This window comes from Pagrus pagrus (genome assembly GCF_965226575.1).
Source record: "Pagrus pagrus genome assembly, chromosome: 5".
Lineage (NCBI taxonomy): Eukaryota > Metazoa > Chordata > Actinopteri > Spariformes > Sparidae > Pagrus > Pagrus pagrus.
In genome coordinates this window covers 26,967,147-26,987,048 of record NC_140189.1, presented here as the reverse complement: position 1 = coordinate 26,987,048, position 19,902 = coordinate 26,967,147, and the positions used below count along the sequence as shown (strand labels likewise).

Sequence of the window (19,902 nt, the reverse complement as noted above, 5' to 3'; positions counted from 1 at the left end):
TTAACCTTTTCCCTGCATTTTTCCTTTTCTGTTCTAAGACATACTTAGAAAACAGGTGTCTTTTTATTGTAGCACCTCTCCAACAAATTCATTTTCTATTTTAATCCAGATAATGAAAAAATAAGAGATGTGTCAGTACAACGCAGGAACCCATCAGGATTATACAATGGACCTCCCCTCCCTTAAAGAAGAAAAATATAAATAATAATTAAAAAGTGCAACACAGGAAACACTAACCAATCAATAGACAATGATCCAATAAAAACATAGAAAAACTTTTCAAAATGAATGTGAGGAAAGATTTAAACATTTATATACACACATAAAGGTCCAGTTTGTGAGAAACATTTTTAATTCTCATTTCCAACTAAAAATCTACTTTCTTTCAAATTGGACCTTTCAAAGGAAGGTGAGGATCAATCCGTCTATTATTATATTAATGAAAGTGGGAATTTAATTTAGTCTTATCGGAGTTGGGGATAGGTGCCAAGTTGTTCGTGTAAACAACTCATTTTACAAGTCTGTCCTGTTTGTGGTAAACTGATGAAGCTCAACATAATAATTAAAAAAAGAAAAGGGCTGTTATTTGCTGTTGTCTTTATTAAAATGTGACACAATTAGTCTTCACACTCCACGATTTCTCTGGCTGCACAGTAACCAGATAGCCAAGTTGTCAGTGCCAACAAATCAATTCAATTTTATAGATTTTTAACTAAAATAAAAGAACTCACAGTGATATGATATTTTTCCTCTGTGACAATTACCACACCCACGTTTATAATTACTGTAATAACTCCTGGTTAGGGGCGCAGTGTACAGCATAGCTCTGTACATTGTATCTGATGATCGACAGTTCGGTCTTTAGATAGACGTGAAAATCAGAGAGAGAAGAAAGGCAGCCATAAAAAACAATCAGGAGAAAGCCTCCATCAACATCCAGCAGAGAGTGTGATTTCTGTGCATCGGTGTGTGTGTGTGTGTGTGTGTGTGTGTGTGCGTGTGCGTGTGCGTGTGTGAGAGAGAGATGAAAGCAGACTGTTATGTGATCAGCAACAGACTGTAACCACTTTGTTTGTCATCTTTACTCTGCAGGCTTTCCCGTGCATCTCCACTGGGATCTACGGTCAGTGTCTGTGTTCGTGTGTGTGTGTATATGTGTGTGTGTGTGTGTGTGTGTGTGTGTGTGTGTGTGTGTGTGTGTGTGTGTCTGTGTTCGTGTGTGTGTGTATATGTGTGTGTGTGTGCATGCATGCGTGGTGTGTGTGTGCCTCCTCCTCAAACCGGAACTGATGCGTGACATTTTCACATGTTGTGTGTTTGATGATTATGATTTCAGTCATACTTCATTTTTTTTTCTTTGGAGTAAGAGTGAAAAACAGCAGTATATCTGTGTGCTTGTGTTTATAAAGCCAGTGATTTCCATCACGTGCTTGTTTCCACTATCAGTCTTTCTGTTTAACCAGAGCGCTGAGCCACCCGGTGCCACTTGTCACATTATCTCCTGCAGCCCAGAGGTGGTTCTCAGATTAAGGCCTTGGATTAAGACCAGGCAGATTAAGATAGATTAGGCCGGAGATTGTGTCAGATTGACTGTAATCCCCCTTCACACTGGCAGGACAGAGAGTTAAGGGCAGTGCTTAAACACTCCCCCGGGATGGGTTTGGGTGTGAGGGCTGCTTGTCGCCACTTCTCCCCTGTTGTTAGAGAGCGGAAGAGGCTGAAGTTGTGACTGACTCGGCGGGTTATCCGTCCCTTCCTCCGTGCTCATTTTTAAAGAGGAAGGAGGAACGAATGTGTCGAAACTTAAGATGGATTTCACAGTCTGCTATATTATGCAACAGCTGATAAAGCATGAAGCTGTCCCTCCTCGCTGTGTCAAGCAACGCTTTGCCGAAATTGAATTGCAAAATTAAAGGATAGAGAGGTGGTGCCAACAGTAATGCCAGCCAGTTATAGAAGTCATTTTCGAACAATGCAACAAACTACCTTCTGGTACGTGTCCACAGGGGGCGTTTTTGGTCAGGAGGGCTTGATTAAGACAGGCTACACAGGGCCATTTTCATCTGACATCACGCTCAGGGCGGGAAATTTAGCTGTGGTACTGCTTCTGCCAGATTGAAGGCGTATAAACAAAGGCAAACTGGCGAATCGTTATCATTTCACTGCTTCCATATTGATCAGCAACTGAAAGGACAATGATAGTGAAAGTCCAGAGATACATTGGGCTGTATTTCAAAGTAAAACAGCACATCTGGTGACCCTTGCGTTAGCTTGTGTAAGACAACAGGTGTATCAGGAAAGGCATAAATTAGTTCTTAAATATCAGCACACATCTTGGACTTATTTTTAAGTAAAACACACTGGATTTAATCAAACGGTAATGTAAGCTAGGAAGTAGCTGAATGCTAACATTAGCTAACAGGTTTTCAAATGTGGTTTTACCTCAAAATATGGCCCGATTTCCCTCCAGAGTTTAGTTCATTTTCATTTTCAAGTATTCATCAGTTGCTACTCAACAACTAAGAGATAAAATGATAATAATTTGTCATATTTCCTACGTTTATATGACCTGCAACCTGCAACACAGCAGCGTAACATTATCCCAGCAATCTAGCTTACGACCTTGAGTCCACGTCAGAGGAAAATGGCTGCTGTGTGAATAGGGTCAATGCTGGCTATACCTGAGTGGACAAGCTCCGCTCATGGGTCGTTCTCCGAGATTTCAAACTGAACTAACATGGCAGCTGAAATTTGTTTTTGAAGACATGTTTTGCAAGAACTAAGTAGGGCTTGGTAAAGTTTTTAAAAAATGCTGATACTGGTTCCTGAATGATGCTACTGTACATGACGCCCTGTCTCACAAAGCTACGCTACCAGAATACAATGCACAGTCACATAGACAATGAATGTGAAGTGAAGAAGCCATGGATCCTGTGGACACATACCATTAGAGATTGTGGGTGTTTCCAACTATTATTCATGATTAGACGCTGTTGCAGTTGAGGTCGGACAACCAATACCGGGAATTACATGAGGTCACTCAGCGTACCTATAAAGATAGTAAATGGGTTTCAGAGGTAGTTGTTGCCTTGATTTTGTTCAGTAGCAACATGTTTCTCCCCTTCCAGGAAGTGTTATGTTCTTGTTGTACACAGGAGTCGTAGTAAGTGGTCAGGATGGATGGTGAGTGCACAAAAAGCAGGATTTGACACTGGAGAGCACGTTTGCATCCTGCCTCATGCGTGTGAGTCAGTAAGAGCCGCTGAACCACTTTGGCTGAGGTTCGGAAAAGATCACGGTTGTGCTTAAATATTTAAAAAAGCAAACATGACCTGAATCGCACCTCAAGTCACTTTTTTAAATATTTAACCAAGACTGTGATCTTTTCTTCACATGAACAAAGTGCTTTTAGTTGCCCAAACATAACCTGAAAAACAACAGTCATGCTTTAGTTGCCCACGAGTGAATAATGTGGTAAAACAAGTGAAATACTCTGACAGTGAATATTTCACAGCTTTCCGAATACAATCCTTAAAACCATTTCCTCATTATGTTGATTAAACTTGATCTGGATGGCATTACGCTACATTTCTGTTGAAATCATGTAATAAATGTAATTTTGAGACAGCTGACAGAGGAGTGAGGCAGGTGCCAATCAAGCACAGTCTGCAGACGCCCACACAGGCAAGAACAGGGAAATAAGTGGAAGCTCCTGTGTAGGTGGACCATGAGTGTGCAGAGGCTTTAAAGTTTATTCATTTCAAATATGCTTATTCATCAGATGAACAAGACTTTTTGACTTTAATATCAGTTAAACGTACCACCAGGAACTTCTAACTGGTTGATGAAACGGTCCCAGTTTAATTTGGATGTTCCTATATGACCTACATAAGCAAACAAGACTATTTGCAGGCGGATTGTTTGTTTCTGCATCGTTATTATAGTTATTCTTCTTCCCTGTCACCAGGTCAGATAAATCATACAATTAAATCAATTTATATGGCACAGCGTTGAGGATGAATTGAGCAAAGAAGCTGCTCTGTGGCCTGGCGGTCCAGTACGACACTAAAACAAGGTTTTCTTTGTTTCACCATCTTCGTATTACAGTTAATTATCTTACACAAGCATAGACATTACCTCATCACCATGGATCCTGCATACAGCTTGTTTAAAGGAGCAATATGAAGATATGGCCAAACTTTTGAACTTATCATAACATTTACCTTTACATCACATTGATCTCACATCAGGCAGACAAATCCAGTTGTGCTTGGCCCCATGGCCGTTGGTGACTCCCCTTGTGATCTGAGGTCACGGTCCTGACAAGCTCCACGATTAACCGAGCAATGAGCTAATTAGCTAACGGTAGCTACCTACAGCCAAGGATAGCTAACAAAGAGAAGCAGTTGTTAGTTATTCTGGTGATAGACTGCCATATTCATCGAAATTACACCTTTAAAAAAAGAAAGATAGTGTTAAAAACATGCTGCATATTTATTAAATTCATTTTACAACAAATGCACAAGCTAGCCAGATCAGGATATTGAAACAGGAGGTGGTGGTGCCTTTTGCCGCTTTTATCCACAGGGGCTGCCATAATCAACAAAATATAAAAGTTCCTTGTAGCTGCTTTAGTATTTAGTTAAATGTCAGCTGAAGCTAATGGGCATTTTAATAAATAAAGAAAGACAGTTATGGAAAGCATAACTGCTTTTTTCACACCAGGCAGTAAAATTACATTACATCCCTTGCAGTGTGAATTCTGCATTGCTCAGCTCTAATTTGCATCCTCATGTATTCCCCTATGTTCACATGTTGAACCCTCTCTCCTGACGTATGGTACAGTCAAACAGTGTGTGTTTGTTTGGGCTGAGCAGTTTGGCCAGATGATGAGTTTTTACTGCCTTTGTGCTGCGTTTCCAGCAGTGGGGATAATTTCCCCTGCACTGAAAGGTCTCGGATGCTGAATGAATATGGAAGAAGCCCCGTGGTCGTTCTCCATCTGTCTCCTCGTAACCAACAAGTGTGTTGTGTCTGCATCTCACCAGAATAGTCAAGTCAGGCAGAGAGGAAGTGAGAAAACACAGAACGTAGAGTGTCAGAAGAGTGGAGAGAAGAACAGATACCTGTCGTGGAAAAAAACAAAACACGGTGCAGACAGCGACCCAACGCAAACACGCAGATCTGTCACTGCACCTGTTCGCAAAAATGTGTGTTGATTTTGTCTGTTGTGTGTGTGTAACGGTACAGGATATCCACCTGAACAGGCTGTGCACGAAGCGTTGGCAACTGTGAGGGAGTATCTGGATGAACATCATGACGAGGTGCGTCTGTGTGTGTTTGTGTGATTGGCAAATTTTCCCTGCCTTTTCCTCTAGGTATTATTCCTTTCACAGCTGTTGTTTTTGTTTTCTGATGGGAGCGAGGAGAAGGGTGTATTGAGAAAACACATACACACACAGTGGCGCACACACACACACACACACACACACACACACACAGACACACACAAACATACATGCATTTAAACACACACTCCCAAGCTCTGGCTCTCATGCTCATGGCCAAGTCTGCGTTTTAATTGGCTCCTTGCGGGACTAAACCTCACTAACACAAACACACACGCACGTGCACGCACACACTTTCCTCTGCGGAGAAACAACAAGCGGAGAAAAGACAAAATGATGGAATAGATGACTGAAGGGGAGGGACGGAGGGAACAAAGAGGAAACTTTCCAATCAGTCGTTAACATGCTTTAAACTCTCCTCCCCTCTCCTGTCTTTACTTGTCAGGTCTCCTCCCACTCCTCTTTTCAATCTTTCTTTCCCTCTCTAACCACCGCGCTGTATCACCTCCCAGAGAGAGTGTTGACGATGTTATTGTTAGCGCCTGAGTCTCCAGAGTCTCTGCGGCAATACCAGTCGACTGATGCCGTCAGCCGCACCGAGCTCAACAAACGAACATTGAACATCACATGTCTCGCTGTAGACGACAACAGCCGACAAGAACTAAACGGCAGGAAATAAGACCAGAAAAAGCCAAATTAACAAGGCACTAATTTACACTCTGCCCAGAAATAGTTAGACTGAAGAAAAATGTTTTACTGTGAACAAATGAGACAGAGTTTATTTGCATGCATATAAAGTCAGAATGTTCACTAGAGGGAATTGGGTTTATACTTTAATTGAGCCCCCTCCATTTTTACAGTTTTTACAGTGTGTTTTGTTGGGTTTGCTCTGGCTGGGAGAGCAGTAATGTAGAAAATGAAATTGAAAATTATAGAACAGTGAGATACAAATGGACTCAAAACACAGAGCAGCGTGCCAGCACTCTGCATCAAGTGCAGTCATAAAAACATAAATCATTTCTACCTCAAACACAGCAGGCAGGTAAAACCTGAGACAGTTTCAGTTTCGTATATGACCGTTGTAGAGTACCAGCGACAGGCGTACTCGACCTTCATCGTGCTGGACCTTTGTCCTCACATTAAACATTGTGAAATGAACACTGTTCATTAGGTTTAGGCAACCAAACCAAATTCAGACCGTGTTCTCCTGGGTGAAAGTCTGGGTGCGTTGACCTAAACATCCACCCTGTCCTCCTCCATAAGCAGACCATATCACTCTTTATATTACTGTACGTCACCGGATTTCCTCCTTTGCTCCCGTCATAATTACTACGGCCACTAGAAGTCGCCGACTAACAACAAACATAAATCTATGTCGTAGTAAGCTGCTTGCTTATAAGGCAGTTTTTCTGGTGAAGACGGGACATCTGAGAAAAATGCTTGACACCACAGGGGCCGTTTAGTAGCTGCTCTGGATCTTTGGATTATATCACGTGATCTTTATCAGCAGATGGCGCTTACTAAGTTGTCATAACTTGACTGACCACTAAGCCCGTCTGCTTTAGTTACTGTTACTGTGCCTGTTAAGCTCTTACAGCAAATAAGAGTGAAACCAGAACTAGAGAGACAGAAAACCCCATTTAAAAACCAGTACCAGTGTGTTTTACGCAGCAGGTCAGTGTTGTTAAATCTGTGCGAGTTGTGAAAAGTAAACTTTGCGGCAGACAGATTTTGTGTTTGAGAAGGGAATATTTACAGGCTCTGTGTTTCCCTTAAAGACAGCAGTTCTGAGAGAGCCCACTGCATTCGCTTGATGTTATTGTTAGCTTTAGACTCTCCAGGGTCCCTGTTGCAATAGTACCAAAATGAGCTCCCCACTGCTACCGTTTTCCAGAGGCCATTTTACATCTCTCCTCGCAAGCATTTGCTTTAATTTGAATGAGGGAGGTTGCAAAATGGCGCAAGTGGAGGCAACTCAGAGTGGAAGTTAGAGATTTCAACCCTTAGCCCAGGGGATGTAGTTACTTACCGCACATTTCCATATCCTCCCTTTTAGCCTCCATTCAAATCCGGGCGAGTGATGGTAATTGTGCAACAAGCCAGGACTGAAAAACACAGGCTGCGGGCTAGCAGGCGGGTGAAATGTCTGTATTTGAAAGCAATGAGACTCCCACACCAGACACAAACTGATAGAAACAGCCTGGCTATAAATTGCACTGCCTCGCACAAAACGGAAAAATCAAAGCCTTTGTAGAGACATTAGGGTGGTAATAATGTTTGTCAGAGTCTGAGAAATAAGAGCACACAGTGGGGCTTATATCCCTGGAAGCATCTTTTACTGTAGCTACACTAACTTTAATCGCCAGGCTACATACAAAGTATATGGTGCCGTGTACACCCCTGTGAGTCCAGCTATACTGAGTATAATGTTAATGTTATGTACTGCAGAGCCAGGGTCTAAAGAACACAAGAGCACAGAGCATAAAGATCGTTTATTGTGAGATAGCTGCATTCACTTGGCCAGTCTCCTAATATTATTTGAAATCTATTATCTTTATGGCTTTGCGCTCTGTGTGTGTCTGTTTGTGTGTGTGTACACAACCATCTGGTTTTCATCACTTGTGGGGACATTACATAGACTTGAATTCATCTCCTGGAGCCTTTAGGACTGTCCACACCAAGAACGATAACTATCACAATAACTATAAATATATAGTTTTAAATATCCACACCACAACTATAACGACATCGACAGTGGGGGAGGATATCGTTCAGAGTGATTTGATGAGCGATGGAAACACTGACAGCCAAACAAAATCCATTTGAATTTATAGGGCCATCAATTAACCTGATTTGGGGGACGTTTTACCACAAAATAATCTTGCAGGAGTGCTTCTAATGTTGGTTTCTAACTGCAGCCGACCTCTTTTATGAAAACTAATTGATGGCATTGACGAATCACTGTGTATGTTCTACTCTAACTCAGTCTTGGATATTGGATATTTTTGTTTCTCTGTAAAACATAAAACAGTAATAGGTCATTGATATCCATTTTCCTAAGCTGCTGGCACAGCTGGAGCACGTTACAGTTCATCAGTGTGGATGCTCACATCGGTGTCGTTATAGTTATTGTTATAGTTATCGTTCTTGGTGTGGACAGCCCCTTACCCTAACCCTAACTCGAACCACTGCTTGCCTAACCCTAACCCTTAGGGTCATGGGACATGACCAACAAACAACATAAATACGCAAAATGCTCGCCTGTTAAGATGTATTAAGACAATAAAACACAAGTTACAAACAAACCGACTGATTGAGTCAGCGATAGACCTGCAACTTTGTTTGTTCTGCAAGGTAAAATCTCTGCTTTCATAAGTCGCGTGGTAGCTTTGACGAGAGCACAGATGGATACAGCAGCTTCAGTCTCCCACGCAGCTGTCTGTGCGGGGAGCAGTCGAGGTCGCTCATCCCAAGTCACCTTTGTCACACTGGCTTTATAATTTCGCGTCCTTTGTCAGATAATGCAGGGTGATGACAAAAAATGAACAATCAACGGCCTTCATCGTGAGCTGTGATGTGATGTTCGTATTTCTCAACATGATTGGCTGTTGCCTTCATTCACTGTGTGAAAGCTCAAAGAAATAGAAATATACTAAGTCTAAGAAGAATACTTCGAAAAAAATACTGACGTGGGAATAATTTGCACGAGAAAAATGCATAAAAAGGCCTTTAAACAAATCATAACGCAATAAATCCAGGACTCCACAAATGTGAGTGGGCTCCCAGGTTTGGGACCCAACAAATATAGAAAAACAGGGCCACACACACACACACACACACACACACACACACACACACACACACACAAACTCGGCCACAAAAAGATAAGTTCCCGTTCTCTCGCTTTATCATGTCTATAAAGACATTCACAGACAGTTATACAATAGACGTACTGATAGACCTCCACAGAACCATCTCCCCTCTAACCTCTTTCTTTCTCTCACACACTCACTCACACACACACACTCACACTCACACTCTCTCTCTCTGTACATATGCTGTGCTTTGTCCTCAGCGCGCACTGTAATAAGCGCTGTGTTGTGGCATGATCATAATAGGGAGCTAATAGGGGAGTAATGGACTGATGCATTAGCTGCATTCTCCTGATATCACCGCCGCACAATATCACACACTGTTACATTATTCCCCCCTGCTGCGGATGAATTCACGGTTATTGCATATGCTCGTAATAAAGGTCATTTTGTGTGTGTGTGTGTGTGTGTGTGTCTCAGCTGGACAGAGTCATCTTCTGCGTGTTCTTGCCGACGGATAAAGAGTTGTATCTGCAGAATCTCCCGCTCTACTTCCCTGCTGGTGAGTTGTCTTTCTCTCTGTCTCTCTCTCTCTTTCACACACACACACACACACACTCGTAAAAACACACACATACTGTACACATGCGCACACTCATTCGCCTATATACAGTGATGACAGCTTAGCTATGCTCAATTTAGCTACACACACAAATAGAGACACACACAATGGTGTGATTAATACTCACTGTCATCCACTGTGTGCTGTTTGTACATCCAGTACATTCACACATACAAGGCCATCACACACATCATACTGTGCATATATAGCACACTTAATTGAGTTTAATTACATCACATTAACATGTTCTTTGTCCCCTGCAGATTCATACATACATGCAGTGACACATCAAACAAACATGCACATGCAGAGTGGTCTGAACAACAGGAATGTTTTAATATGTTTAATGAGAAAAGCACATTCAGAGATACAGGACACGTGATGTATATCCTGTTTATTGAAATGGCCTTTTCCACAGCCGCCGTGTTAGTTCACTCGTGAATTTATTTGATTTGTTTAATCAGTAAAATATATTTGTACACAGATTCTCTCGGTTGATATTAAAAGTCTTCGTGTCAGACATTTGTTTTGTGGAGTTGAGACACTTAATAGTTAAATAGTAAGTAGTGATATGGAGTTACACGTATGTCATCTAAGTTATGGTCTGGAATACTTTCAGTGAGAGTTTTATATATATATATATATATTATATATTTTATGAGATGTACAGTACTAAGTTAAATCCACATAAACAGTTGAACACAGTTAGGAAAGACTTAGTTGTTATTGCCTGTAGCCTACAATGTTAGCAAACAACCGGTTTTCACTGTAAATCCTCACAGTAAACAACTGTAAATATGCTTTCACAATGCATGATGGGTAAGTATTTGGAATATTACAGCAAGCTGCTGTGAATTTGAATTTAAGCGATATTCGTAAAATACTGTATTTTCCGATGTTTAAGTCTGGATTACTGTAGAAACACAATATATTACTGTGATTTTCATCCATATTACTGTTTGATTATTACAGTATTCTACTGTGTATGTCCTGCCAGTCATTTACTGTAAAATATCAGTGATCATTTTTACAGTGTTTGTTATGATGCAGACACTTTAGGGTCAGCACAATTAAAAGAGTTAAAGATTAGATCTACAACAGCATCACTCGCTCACTTTCCTCTCTATTTGTCCTGTCCCGGTACGAGTAGACGTGTAATCGTACAGTTCCTGGTGTCAGTAAATAGCCACGATTAGTGATTTTGATCCTCTCCTCCACTGCTGTTCATGAATCAGCGATGTTAACGCCATGACGTCAGTGTGAATGTCAACGGTGACAGGCTTTCACGACACACTGTCACGCTTAAGTTCAACATTTCCAACTCACGCAAATGTGCAAATTATGCAAATTTCATGTTTTTGCGTCACTCGGCACAAAATGAATCATTTGAATCATTTGTATGTAATCTAGACGCACAAGTAATTCACCTTGCGTTTGGTCTGAAGGCCCCATAGTATGCTCGCTGGGGATGGTTTGTCCCAGCTGGGTAAGATGTTGTCATTTGCATTTGCGTCCTTGCGTGGACCTTGTTTCTGGCCTAACTGTTTCTTGACACACAACCGTTTATCCAGCTTCCAGGTATGATCGTTGAGCAAATGTTCTGGTTTTAGTCTCTATGCTTTGGCACAATCATACCAAACCTGGCAAGCAAAGTTAACCACATTTATACTTAACCACTCATAGGACTTGATAGTACTCTTAATATATCCAGGTGTAATTGCAACCAAGAATCATCAGAGACAGATAGAGTCGAGTTGCTCAGTCCATTTCAGATGCATTTAAGCCGGATGATTAGTGTATTTCCAAAACTGCTGAACTGTTCCTTTAATAATTGTATGACTAACCCTGATGGGAGCATTAGGCTGTGAAAGTCAGTGAAGACTGTGTGTGTGTATAAATGTGCGGTTTCTGTGTTCTCAAGATGACATTTGAGGACTGAATGGGACATGCACTGAGACATTTCTCAGCCGATGATCAGTGTTTTGCCCTCATTTCTGTGTCCGTCCCTTTAGCCTGACCAGTGACTGCAGCTTATTGTTCAGGTAACCAGCATGGTGTGTTTCCACATGATCAGTTTGCTTTCCACAGAAATAACTACATTCAGTGTGTTTGTAGATGGGCAGCTTTAACCCCCGTGTGAAATGTAAATGATGTGTTTGCAGAGAGAAACCCTCCAACCAGCACTCCTGTTTTTGGGAATAAATTGACAGCACTTGCACTTCATTCTTCGTACTCATGAATGCAGACCTCAAGCTAGCTAGTTTATAAGCTTCACTGAGGAAGAAATTTGTGGAAAGCTTTTTCATCTGAAGGTCAAAATTGTGTAGTTTAAATCAAAAAACAACAACCTCGTTTTTAGCCTTCAAGGTTGCTCCTTTATTCTGCAAGTCCTGTCTCACCTGCTTCTCAAAATTAGCTAAGAGGAAAGTCGTTTGCCATCATTGCAGATTGATCTGTATGGTTAAATGAAGTTTAGTAAATACGTAAATTTTATGTTGGCTCGAGCTGTGACATGATGACTTCACCCATTTGTTTTGATTGCACCCGTGATTGATAGTGTTTTAATGCCAAGCAGGCCGGGCTCCTAAGCATGATCAGTCATTCACTCAATTATTCAAATTAAGCATCGGTATTACAACTGCAGCCTTAACCTCTAATGTCTTGCTTTACCACTGCTATAAATCAAACTCACCTCGCTTCCAAAACATTTTGAGAGAGACGTCTCAACCGTCTCATGCTTTCTGCTTTTTTAAAATAACAGTTATTATTTTTTCATACGACCTGCCACACTGCTGCTGCGAAAGTCAAACGTAACACCGACAAAACAATCAACAAATCCTACAAAAGTTCACCTCCACCTTCTGTATGGCTGCACAGTGCTGAATGTAAATTGTTCACAATCTCACCTGAATTATTGAGAAGGAGCAGGGTCGCTCAAACTCATATGGAAGAACTTGGCGAACAACTGCGGACCCTGAATAAGTGCCTTTACATCCCGTCTCTGTCTTTGAAAGCAATCAGAATAATCAGACTTTCTTCATTTGTTGTGAGTGAGAGAACAGTAGCGATAAATTAACTGAATAGGAAAAGTTAACACGAAGGATTCACCACAGCCAACAGATAATCCTTCACACACTGTACTGTCAACAGAAAAACTTGGCAGCGTAAATAAAGAGGAAGCCAACACAGAGAGGCAAGGTTGACATTGAAACCAAAACGGAGTGTTGTGTTTAATTTTAAATGAAAAGAGAAATTTCACGGTCTCCATGGCAGTGAAGTCAAAGCAACAGAGAAATGCCTCTGAGGATTGAATATATCACTCTGTAGGACATTAATATGCATGCTGCTTAAAAGTTCAAGGAAATATATACATATATATATATACAGTATGCATGACGTTTCACACCAAAATGTCACCTTTATAATTCAGAGTGTGTTCAGATGCACAGCAGCATAACAGCTGCAGACAGTTTTACATAAAAAAAGCGAACACACTGTAAGACAAGATAAAAACATACCATGAACTGAGGATTTGAAGCATTCACACACATCTGCCCTGACAGAAGAGAAGCTAAGAGAGAGAAGAGGAGCAACCTATTAAAAATAAGAGCAGAATCCAATCAACTTTGCAGCCGTATCTGTCACATAAGCTTTAAAAGTCAGACAAAGTCTTAATTTTTTTATCTGTCTGCAGACAGATCTTACCGGTCGTGGCCGATTCCAGGAAGGATTTCTCTCTCATTTCAGTGCAGGCCTCAGGGAAGATCAATGCTAAAAATAATGGGATCTCAAACTGCGATGCCCTTGTACTGTCTACTTCATACGAAAACCTAAATAGGTACTGTAGGGAGTTTTACCGAGGAGAGATAAAAATGTAACAGTGACTCAGCAGACGAAACACTTGTAACTAAAGTATGATGTGCAAGCTGCTGATATTCTTCAAGTACAGTCTGTGTATCCAAACCCTCACATTGTTACAGAGCATCAAATTTTACAGACACATAACTGAGCCACATTTGGTGCCATGTTCCTTCGTTAACTTTAGTTTAATTTGAGTCAATGCAACATACACGGTTTTGTGTATTAATCCACGGTTGAGTATAGTCCCTACTGATAACTGCTCTATGTCTAACATTTTCACAACACTGCAGCACCCAGAGGCTTTCAGAAATTATTTAGCCCTTTCTTAGAAAATAAAACTTTTCTTAAAGATTTATGTCTCCTGTGTGTCTGGAGCTGAGTACAGACAGCGTAGGAAAGTTAGAGAGTATTGACAGATGGACTATTGCATCGTTGTTTTTGTTCTTTTCCTGAGACTTTTTTGACAGTAAGAAAAATCTAGAATAACACAAGCACTATCATTTAACAGTTTGAAATGAACCTCCAGTCCCCCCCGTACAACACAGCACCCAGATTTTGCAAACAGTGAGCTGAAAAATGAATACTCAAGTGAAATTAAAAATGTTGCAGCAGCTGATTTATATTTGGCCTGAAAGAAAAGGCAGTTTTTTATCTAAAGTAGGTGACTGAAGTGGAAGCTTGTCATCAATCACCGTCCTCAGATGTGCTCTCAGTGGCTAATAAAGCGTTTATACTCACTTTAAGCCAGAATTTAGACAGATGCCGATATTAGTGAGTAGAAAATTCTGATATATTGGCTGATAAGCACACATTTCATGCAGTAATCCCTCAAATGCATTAAGCACACACTTCTGACAAATATGCGTGATGGAGGCAGGATCGTTTACAGTTTAACAATCAACTTTGGCCTCTAAAATGACACTAGTGAACCGAAATTGTAAACTTAACTCGAAATATGATCATTATAAATCACCCCAAGCATTGTTTTCTGCACTGTGTTCTTTAAAACCAAAGGGTTTTCATAAAAGCTGATCTCGACAACATATACGCTGATACTGACTAATCTGCGATTGGCCAATATAGGTCAGGCTCTATAATGTTTTTATAAATATAACAATGGATCTGCTGTAATGATTATTGTATGTACGTGCGAAAGGTAACAAACCAACAGAAACCGCCTGCTTCACAGAGCAATTTTTGATGCTGTGATCTGGTTTTTAGCAAAAAAAGACAGAAAGCACTGATAAACCCAGTAAACTAAAGAAAGAAAGACAACATTAGCATAACTCAGTGGAGCATTTATCAGCTTCAGTGCCAGATTTTTCCCTCAGGAGTTGGTGGAGACCAAAGCAGAGCAAAAACTATATGATCAATCAGTCAATATCAGACTTAATTAGCCAATTGAACAGAAACTAGACAAATTAATGTAAATGTTACTCTGTGTGTGTGTGTGTGTGTGTGTGTGTGTGTGTGTGTGTGTGTGTGTGTGTGTGAGTGTGTGTAAAGAGGCAGCTGTTTATTAAAATGTCTGCCATACTGACTTTGAGGTCATAATATATCAGTATGTGTTTACAGCTGGTTCATCTGCCTCCAGCGGGCCAGACAGATCAATAAATGCTGTTTTAAAGGCTTACAGTATGTGCTCATGTGTAATATAAGCTTTTATTTCATGGACAGATTGTAATTTTTTTATAATGAATACTGAAGCTCGAGTCCATGCAGCTTTTAGAGCTAGAGGGTCTGTTTTCTACATGCAACGAAGCAAACTCTGAGCTCCCACTCAACATGCTGCAATTTCAAACTGTGACGCAGCATCAGCTCTTCGCTTGAAGCATGAAATCAGCACTTTCACATCTTCACACAGGGTCGGTGGACTAAAGAGGTTATTTTCCCCAAAAAATGCAGGTGTGTCCCTTTAAACAGTGTGTGCTAGCTGTCGGTGTCCTTCTCCTGTAATGGATGTGCAGCAGATTTTGTAGCAGCAGTGAGCGAGCGGTAGCGGTGCTTGGCTGGTAGATGAACCGGAACTGTCTGTCTGTGTGACAGAGCTGCTGCAGGCAGGCCTCCAACTCTCCACCATAAACCTTATGTGTCTCCAACACCTGGCGCTGCCCACACTGGCTGTCTGTTTGATGTGTGTTTATGTGTGTGTGTTTGCATATTCTGAGTGTGTCTTTAGCCATGTTGGACTGAGAGTGACTAATCCTCGCTAACAGATCCCTCTGAAGCAACCAGACGCTCCAAAAGCCAAAATGCTATTAACCGCTGCACGACCAAGCCAAAATGCTCTCTTCCCCCGTTTTTTTACAAGTTTTCACTTTTTCTCTCGCAGCTCCCACAGAGGCCACTGTCAAGAGTAAACTCTGAGAGGGTGGATTTGTCAGATTTGGTTACTGTGGATACACACCGCAACGCTCGACATCCAGATTCCTCCTCCTCCTCCTCCTCCTCCGCTGCCATCACAGATCAAGACCTTCTTCAGCTGGCAGATAACTTCTAAATGGATGATTGCTTTTTTGAAGTGCACACTGGCTCTTCTAAAAATGTTGAGCAGTTCCTCTGTTTTTCCCACTAAAGCTTGAAGTTAAGAGAAGTGTCGCGATAAAGATGTGAAATTATGTTGACGATTCTTAAGCTCAAATTGACCTTTATTTTCTGTGATCAGCAGCTTCGAGCTGACAAGACCCTTCAAATTTCGCTGCTATTTGATTATTGGGATTCCAGTGTGTGTGCGTGTGTGTGAGACGATGACAAAAGCTTATTAAAATGAATCACGCAGGCTTCTGGTGTGCATGAATTGATTATTCCTCGGGATGCGATACAAGCCAGTGAGCTGCGGCGTCACGAGGGAACACTTTACATGAATATTTCCCTCTCAGGTTTCTCGCATCTGAATGTGAAGGAGACTGAGAAAAGGGCTTTTGTCTATCTGACAGCAGTGGTGGGAAGTAACTAAGTAGATTCAGTACTGAGAGTATTTCTATTACTTTACTAAGCTTCAAAGGGATATATTGTACTTTTTGCTGCACTGTATTTCATTCTCTGCTTCTGAATTATGATGATTTGTTAGATTAAACAACACAGCATGGATAAAGAACTGGTAGTAGTGGCATCAGTAGTACTGGGTCGTATGATCTTCAGTGTAACGAACAGCACATTAGACGAAACTCTTCACTCATGCAAATCAAGAATTTCAGTAACTCGTTTTGGTAAATTATAATTGAAATGTGCTCCTTCTCATGACAAATAATGATAGGCAGTAATAACAATTTAATCCATCACTCTGTAAGGGGTCATTCTGCACCATGAATACGTATGAAGACTTGAATTTGGGGGAAGAGGAATCAAAATGTTTCCTCTTGGTTCCTATGGTGAACTTGTGAGCAAACACACCTCCAGTACTGTAGATATGGAGCAACATTATCATTCATTTAGAGGCCTGTTTGCACCCACCTGACGAATCTAGGTCCAATATTCACTCTCTTTTAGTCTCCACCAGCTACTGAGGGAAACGCCTGGCTCTTTAAAGTGCCCCAGCATGTGCACCAGCTCCTTTCTGTTTGCTGTTTGGTACCAGGTGGTATGAGAACAGTGAGATTTGAGGGCTTTTTCACTGGAAATACGTACCTGCTGTGGCTGAAAACAACACTATGAGAGCAGTGAGAGTGAACTGAAATAGTAAAGTGGCAGCCTGACAAATAAAAAATGAAACTCACCAGAAAGCTGAGCATTTTTCTCTTCACGTTGTCATTTGATACATTGATAATATGAAAAGATTATAGCTGCCGGTGTAGTTCATTCAGCTACTAATGCTTCTCTTACTTAAGTAAAATTTTGCATGCGGTCTTACTTAAACGAACATTGTAATTTCTGCCAGGAGGCGTCTTTTAAGGCCAGAGGAGAAATTTGGGTGCAGGGTGCATCCAGAATCACATCAGATTCTGCTCTGATCCGAAAATGATCAGCGACGGAGGAGAGCTCAAAATTTACTTAAACCTGACTGCAGCAGCGATCCGCGGAGGTGCCCTCCATTGTCGAGGGTTTATGTTGGCTGGAGCTGGAGGAGAAATGTACTTCACTTGATGAATGTCATTTTACAGAGAAGAGCGGGGGAACAGAAGAGAGAACCAGAGTCTCAGGTGAGTGCTGAGTTTAGTGATTGACCTGAATCACACATCGTTTGCGTGTCATAGCTTGCTAGCTTACGGCTAATGTACAGTGAAATAAACTGGCTGCTGGGGTGACTAAACACTCCCGCAAGTAACGCTAATAGACACAAATGACCCAGCGATCAAACTCACTTTGCTGCTGGTGAACACACCATTAAACAACCGCCATTGCTGATGAAAATTCAGATTCAGGCAGAAATGTTCACAGTTGAGGTGATTTTTATGGCCTTCTTCCACACTATCTCCCAGAAGTTATAGCCACAGGTGTAAAGTAAAGTTGTGGGTTTGGATTTCTTGGTATTGAACGCAACAACAGAACATATAACCGAGGTCACGTCGTTTTTAGGTATTTTAATGCAGAATTCTTACGTATTATATCTTTAATAATAACATTTTAGTGCCACCAGTTTTACTTGAGACAAAAGATCTGAATACTTTTACTGCCAGCAGTATCATTTTTTCCACTTTCATAGCTTCACTTTTTTTTGGACGACCACAGCACCTGTTCATTTCCAACACCAATCATCAGCCCTCCCCCTTTTCCTCTTTTTTATCTTTTTGTCTCCATGCTGTCCAAATCCCATCTACCCTGTCTGCCTGTCAGAACGCACCATATGTGTATTTATGCAAGTGCCATCATGCCTCTCCCTACAGTGCGTTTGCATGAGTTTTTAATTGTTTGTTGCGGGATGTAACCGTCACGTGTCGGCGGGACGCAGGCGGTGATTTGTGTGAAGCGAATTGAGTGTTTAGCGAGCCATCGTCCCACCCCTCGACTTTCATCTGCCAACAGCCATCTTTATTGATTCCAAACAATCTGCCACAGTGGCGCAGACGCACAGGAAGGAGGGTGGGGGGTGGATTGTTGGGACAAAAGGAAGGAGAGGGGCAGCAGGGGAAAAATAAACTACAAAGAATGTCAACAGGAAATTGGGAGAAAGCCCCCTTTTTCAATAAAAGCTTCATCTGTCACAAAGGGGATTGTCTTTTCCTCTCCTGAGCTCTTTGATTCCCTCCATGTCTGGGCCTGCGTTTCTTCTCCTTCCTCCTCCTCCTCCTCCTCATCATCATCTCTATTTCTCGCTGTTTCTCTCTACAGGATGGTGGAAAAAATAAACAGATGGAAGAGGGAGGGATAAAGAGACAGAGAGAGGAAGGATGTAGGAGTTCAAACTGAGAGAGGGGGAGGAAAAAAGGTGAAGGGATGAGAGAACGCAGAGCCGACGGGAGGATGGAGAGATGGAGGGAAAAGAGGGGTGGAGAGCCTGATGAACTCATCTAAAGGCGCTCTGGGTTTTTTAATAAGCAGCAGACTGTGAAGCTGCACTCCGACCAGTCACTCTGAGTAATGAGAGAGAGGGAGAGAGAGAGACAGAGGATGAGAGGATGAAAAGACAACGAGACTCATTATCCTCCGACCAATTTTCATCACTGTCCCGTCAGTAATCTCTCTCTCTCTCTCTCTTTCTTTCTTTCTCTCCGGGACTCAAACAGTCCACGGCTCTGTTTGAGATGACGGATGAAGACCAATTATGCTAACTGTTTCGTTAACTTGAAGGCTGATTCCCCGCCATCTTCCAGAACATACACTGATAATCCTGTTGGCCCTGGAAAGTACTCGCTGCTCACGGCCCTCAAACACACCTATGAGTGTGTTTGTGCGAAGCCTTAATGCCTTCGATAGTTAAAGACTGTGTGTGTCGAAGAGTGTGTGTGTGTGTGTGTGTGTGTGTGTGTTGAAAAATGTTCGCTGCCTGTTTGGTTGACAGTATCCGACGGCAGTGAACTCTCAGGTGTTTGATGAAGAATTATTTCAGGCTCATGACTGCTGCTGCTGACTTTGTTCCTTGCAGTCTAATAGGTTGCTGCCTCGTCAACGTTTTCTTGGCACTCAAACATATTTGTCGCTGCTATTCTGCTCGAGTTCCTTCCAGCGGGGAGACGCAGAGTAAACTTCAAATAGTTGGTCTGTCTATGTGTTTATTGCTTTTGCATCGTGTCATTTTAATTTTAAGTGGCTCCCAAACTGTATTTCTCTGCGGTTGCACCATTTCTAGTTTGGCTAAAACGCTCCTGTGTTTGGAGCGAGG

The 19,902-nt window shown here is 41.7% G+C and overlaps 1 protein-coding gene across 2 annotated transcripts in view; it reads left to right on the top strand.

The window, feature by feature from the left end:
- macrod1 (mono-ADP ribosylhydrolase 1) overlaps positions 1–16,423 on the top strand; it is a 134,302-nt gene extending 117,879 nt beyond the window's left edge. Inside the window, exons 7-11 of one of the 2 annotated variants that reach the window (XM_084352875.1) lie at positions 1,093–1,123; positions 5,251–5,324; positions 9,641–9,722; positions 11,795–11,824; positions 15,976–16,423. In XM_084352875.1, coding sequence (XP_084209001.1) covers positions 1,093–1,123; positions 5,251–5,324; positions 9,641–9,722; positions 11,795–11,799 — 192 coding nt within the window. In that variant the 3' untranslated portion in view covers positions 11,800–11,824; positions 15,976–16,423. The remainder of the gene's footprint in view (positions 1–1,092; positions 1,124–5,250; positions 5,325–9,640; positions 9,723–11,794; positions 11,825–15,975) is intronic. The other variant, XM_084352874.1, reaches the window with a different exon arrangement.
- The last annotated feature ends 3,479 nt before the right edge of the window (positions 16,424–19,902 follow it).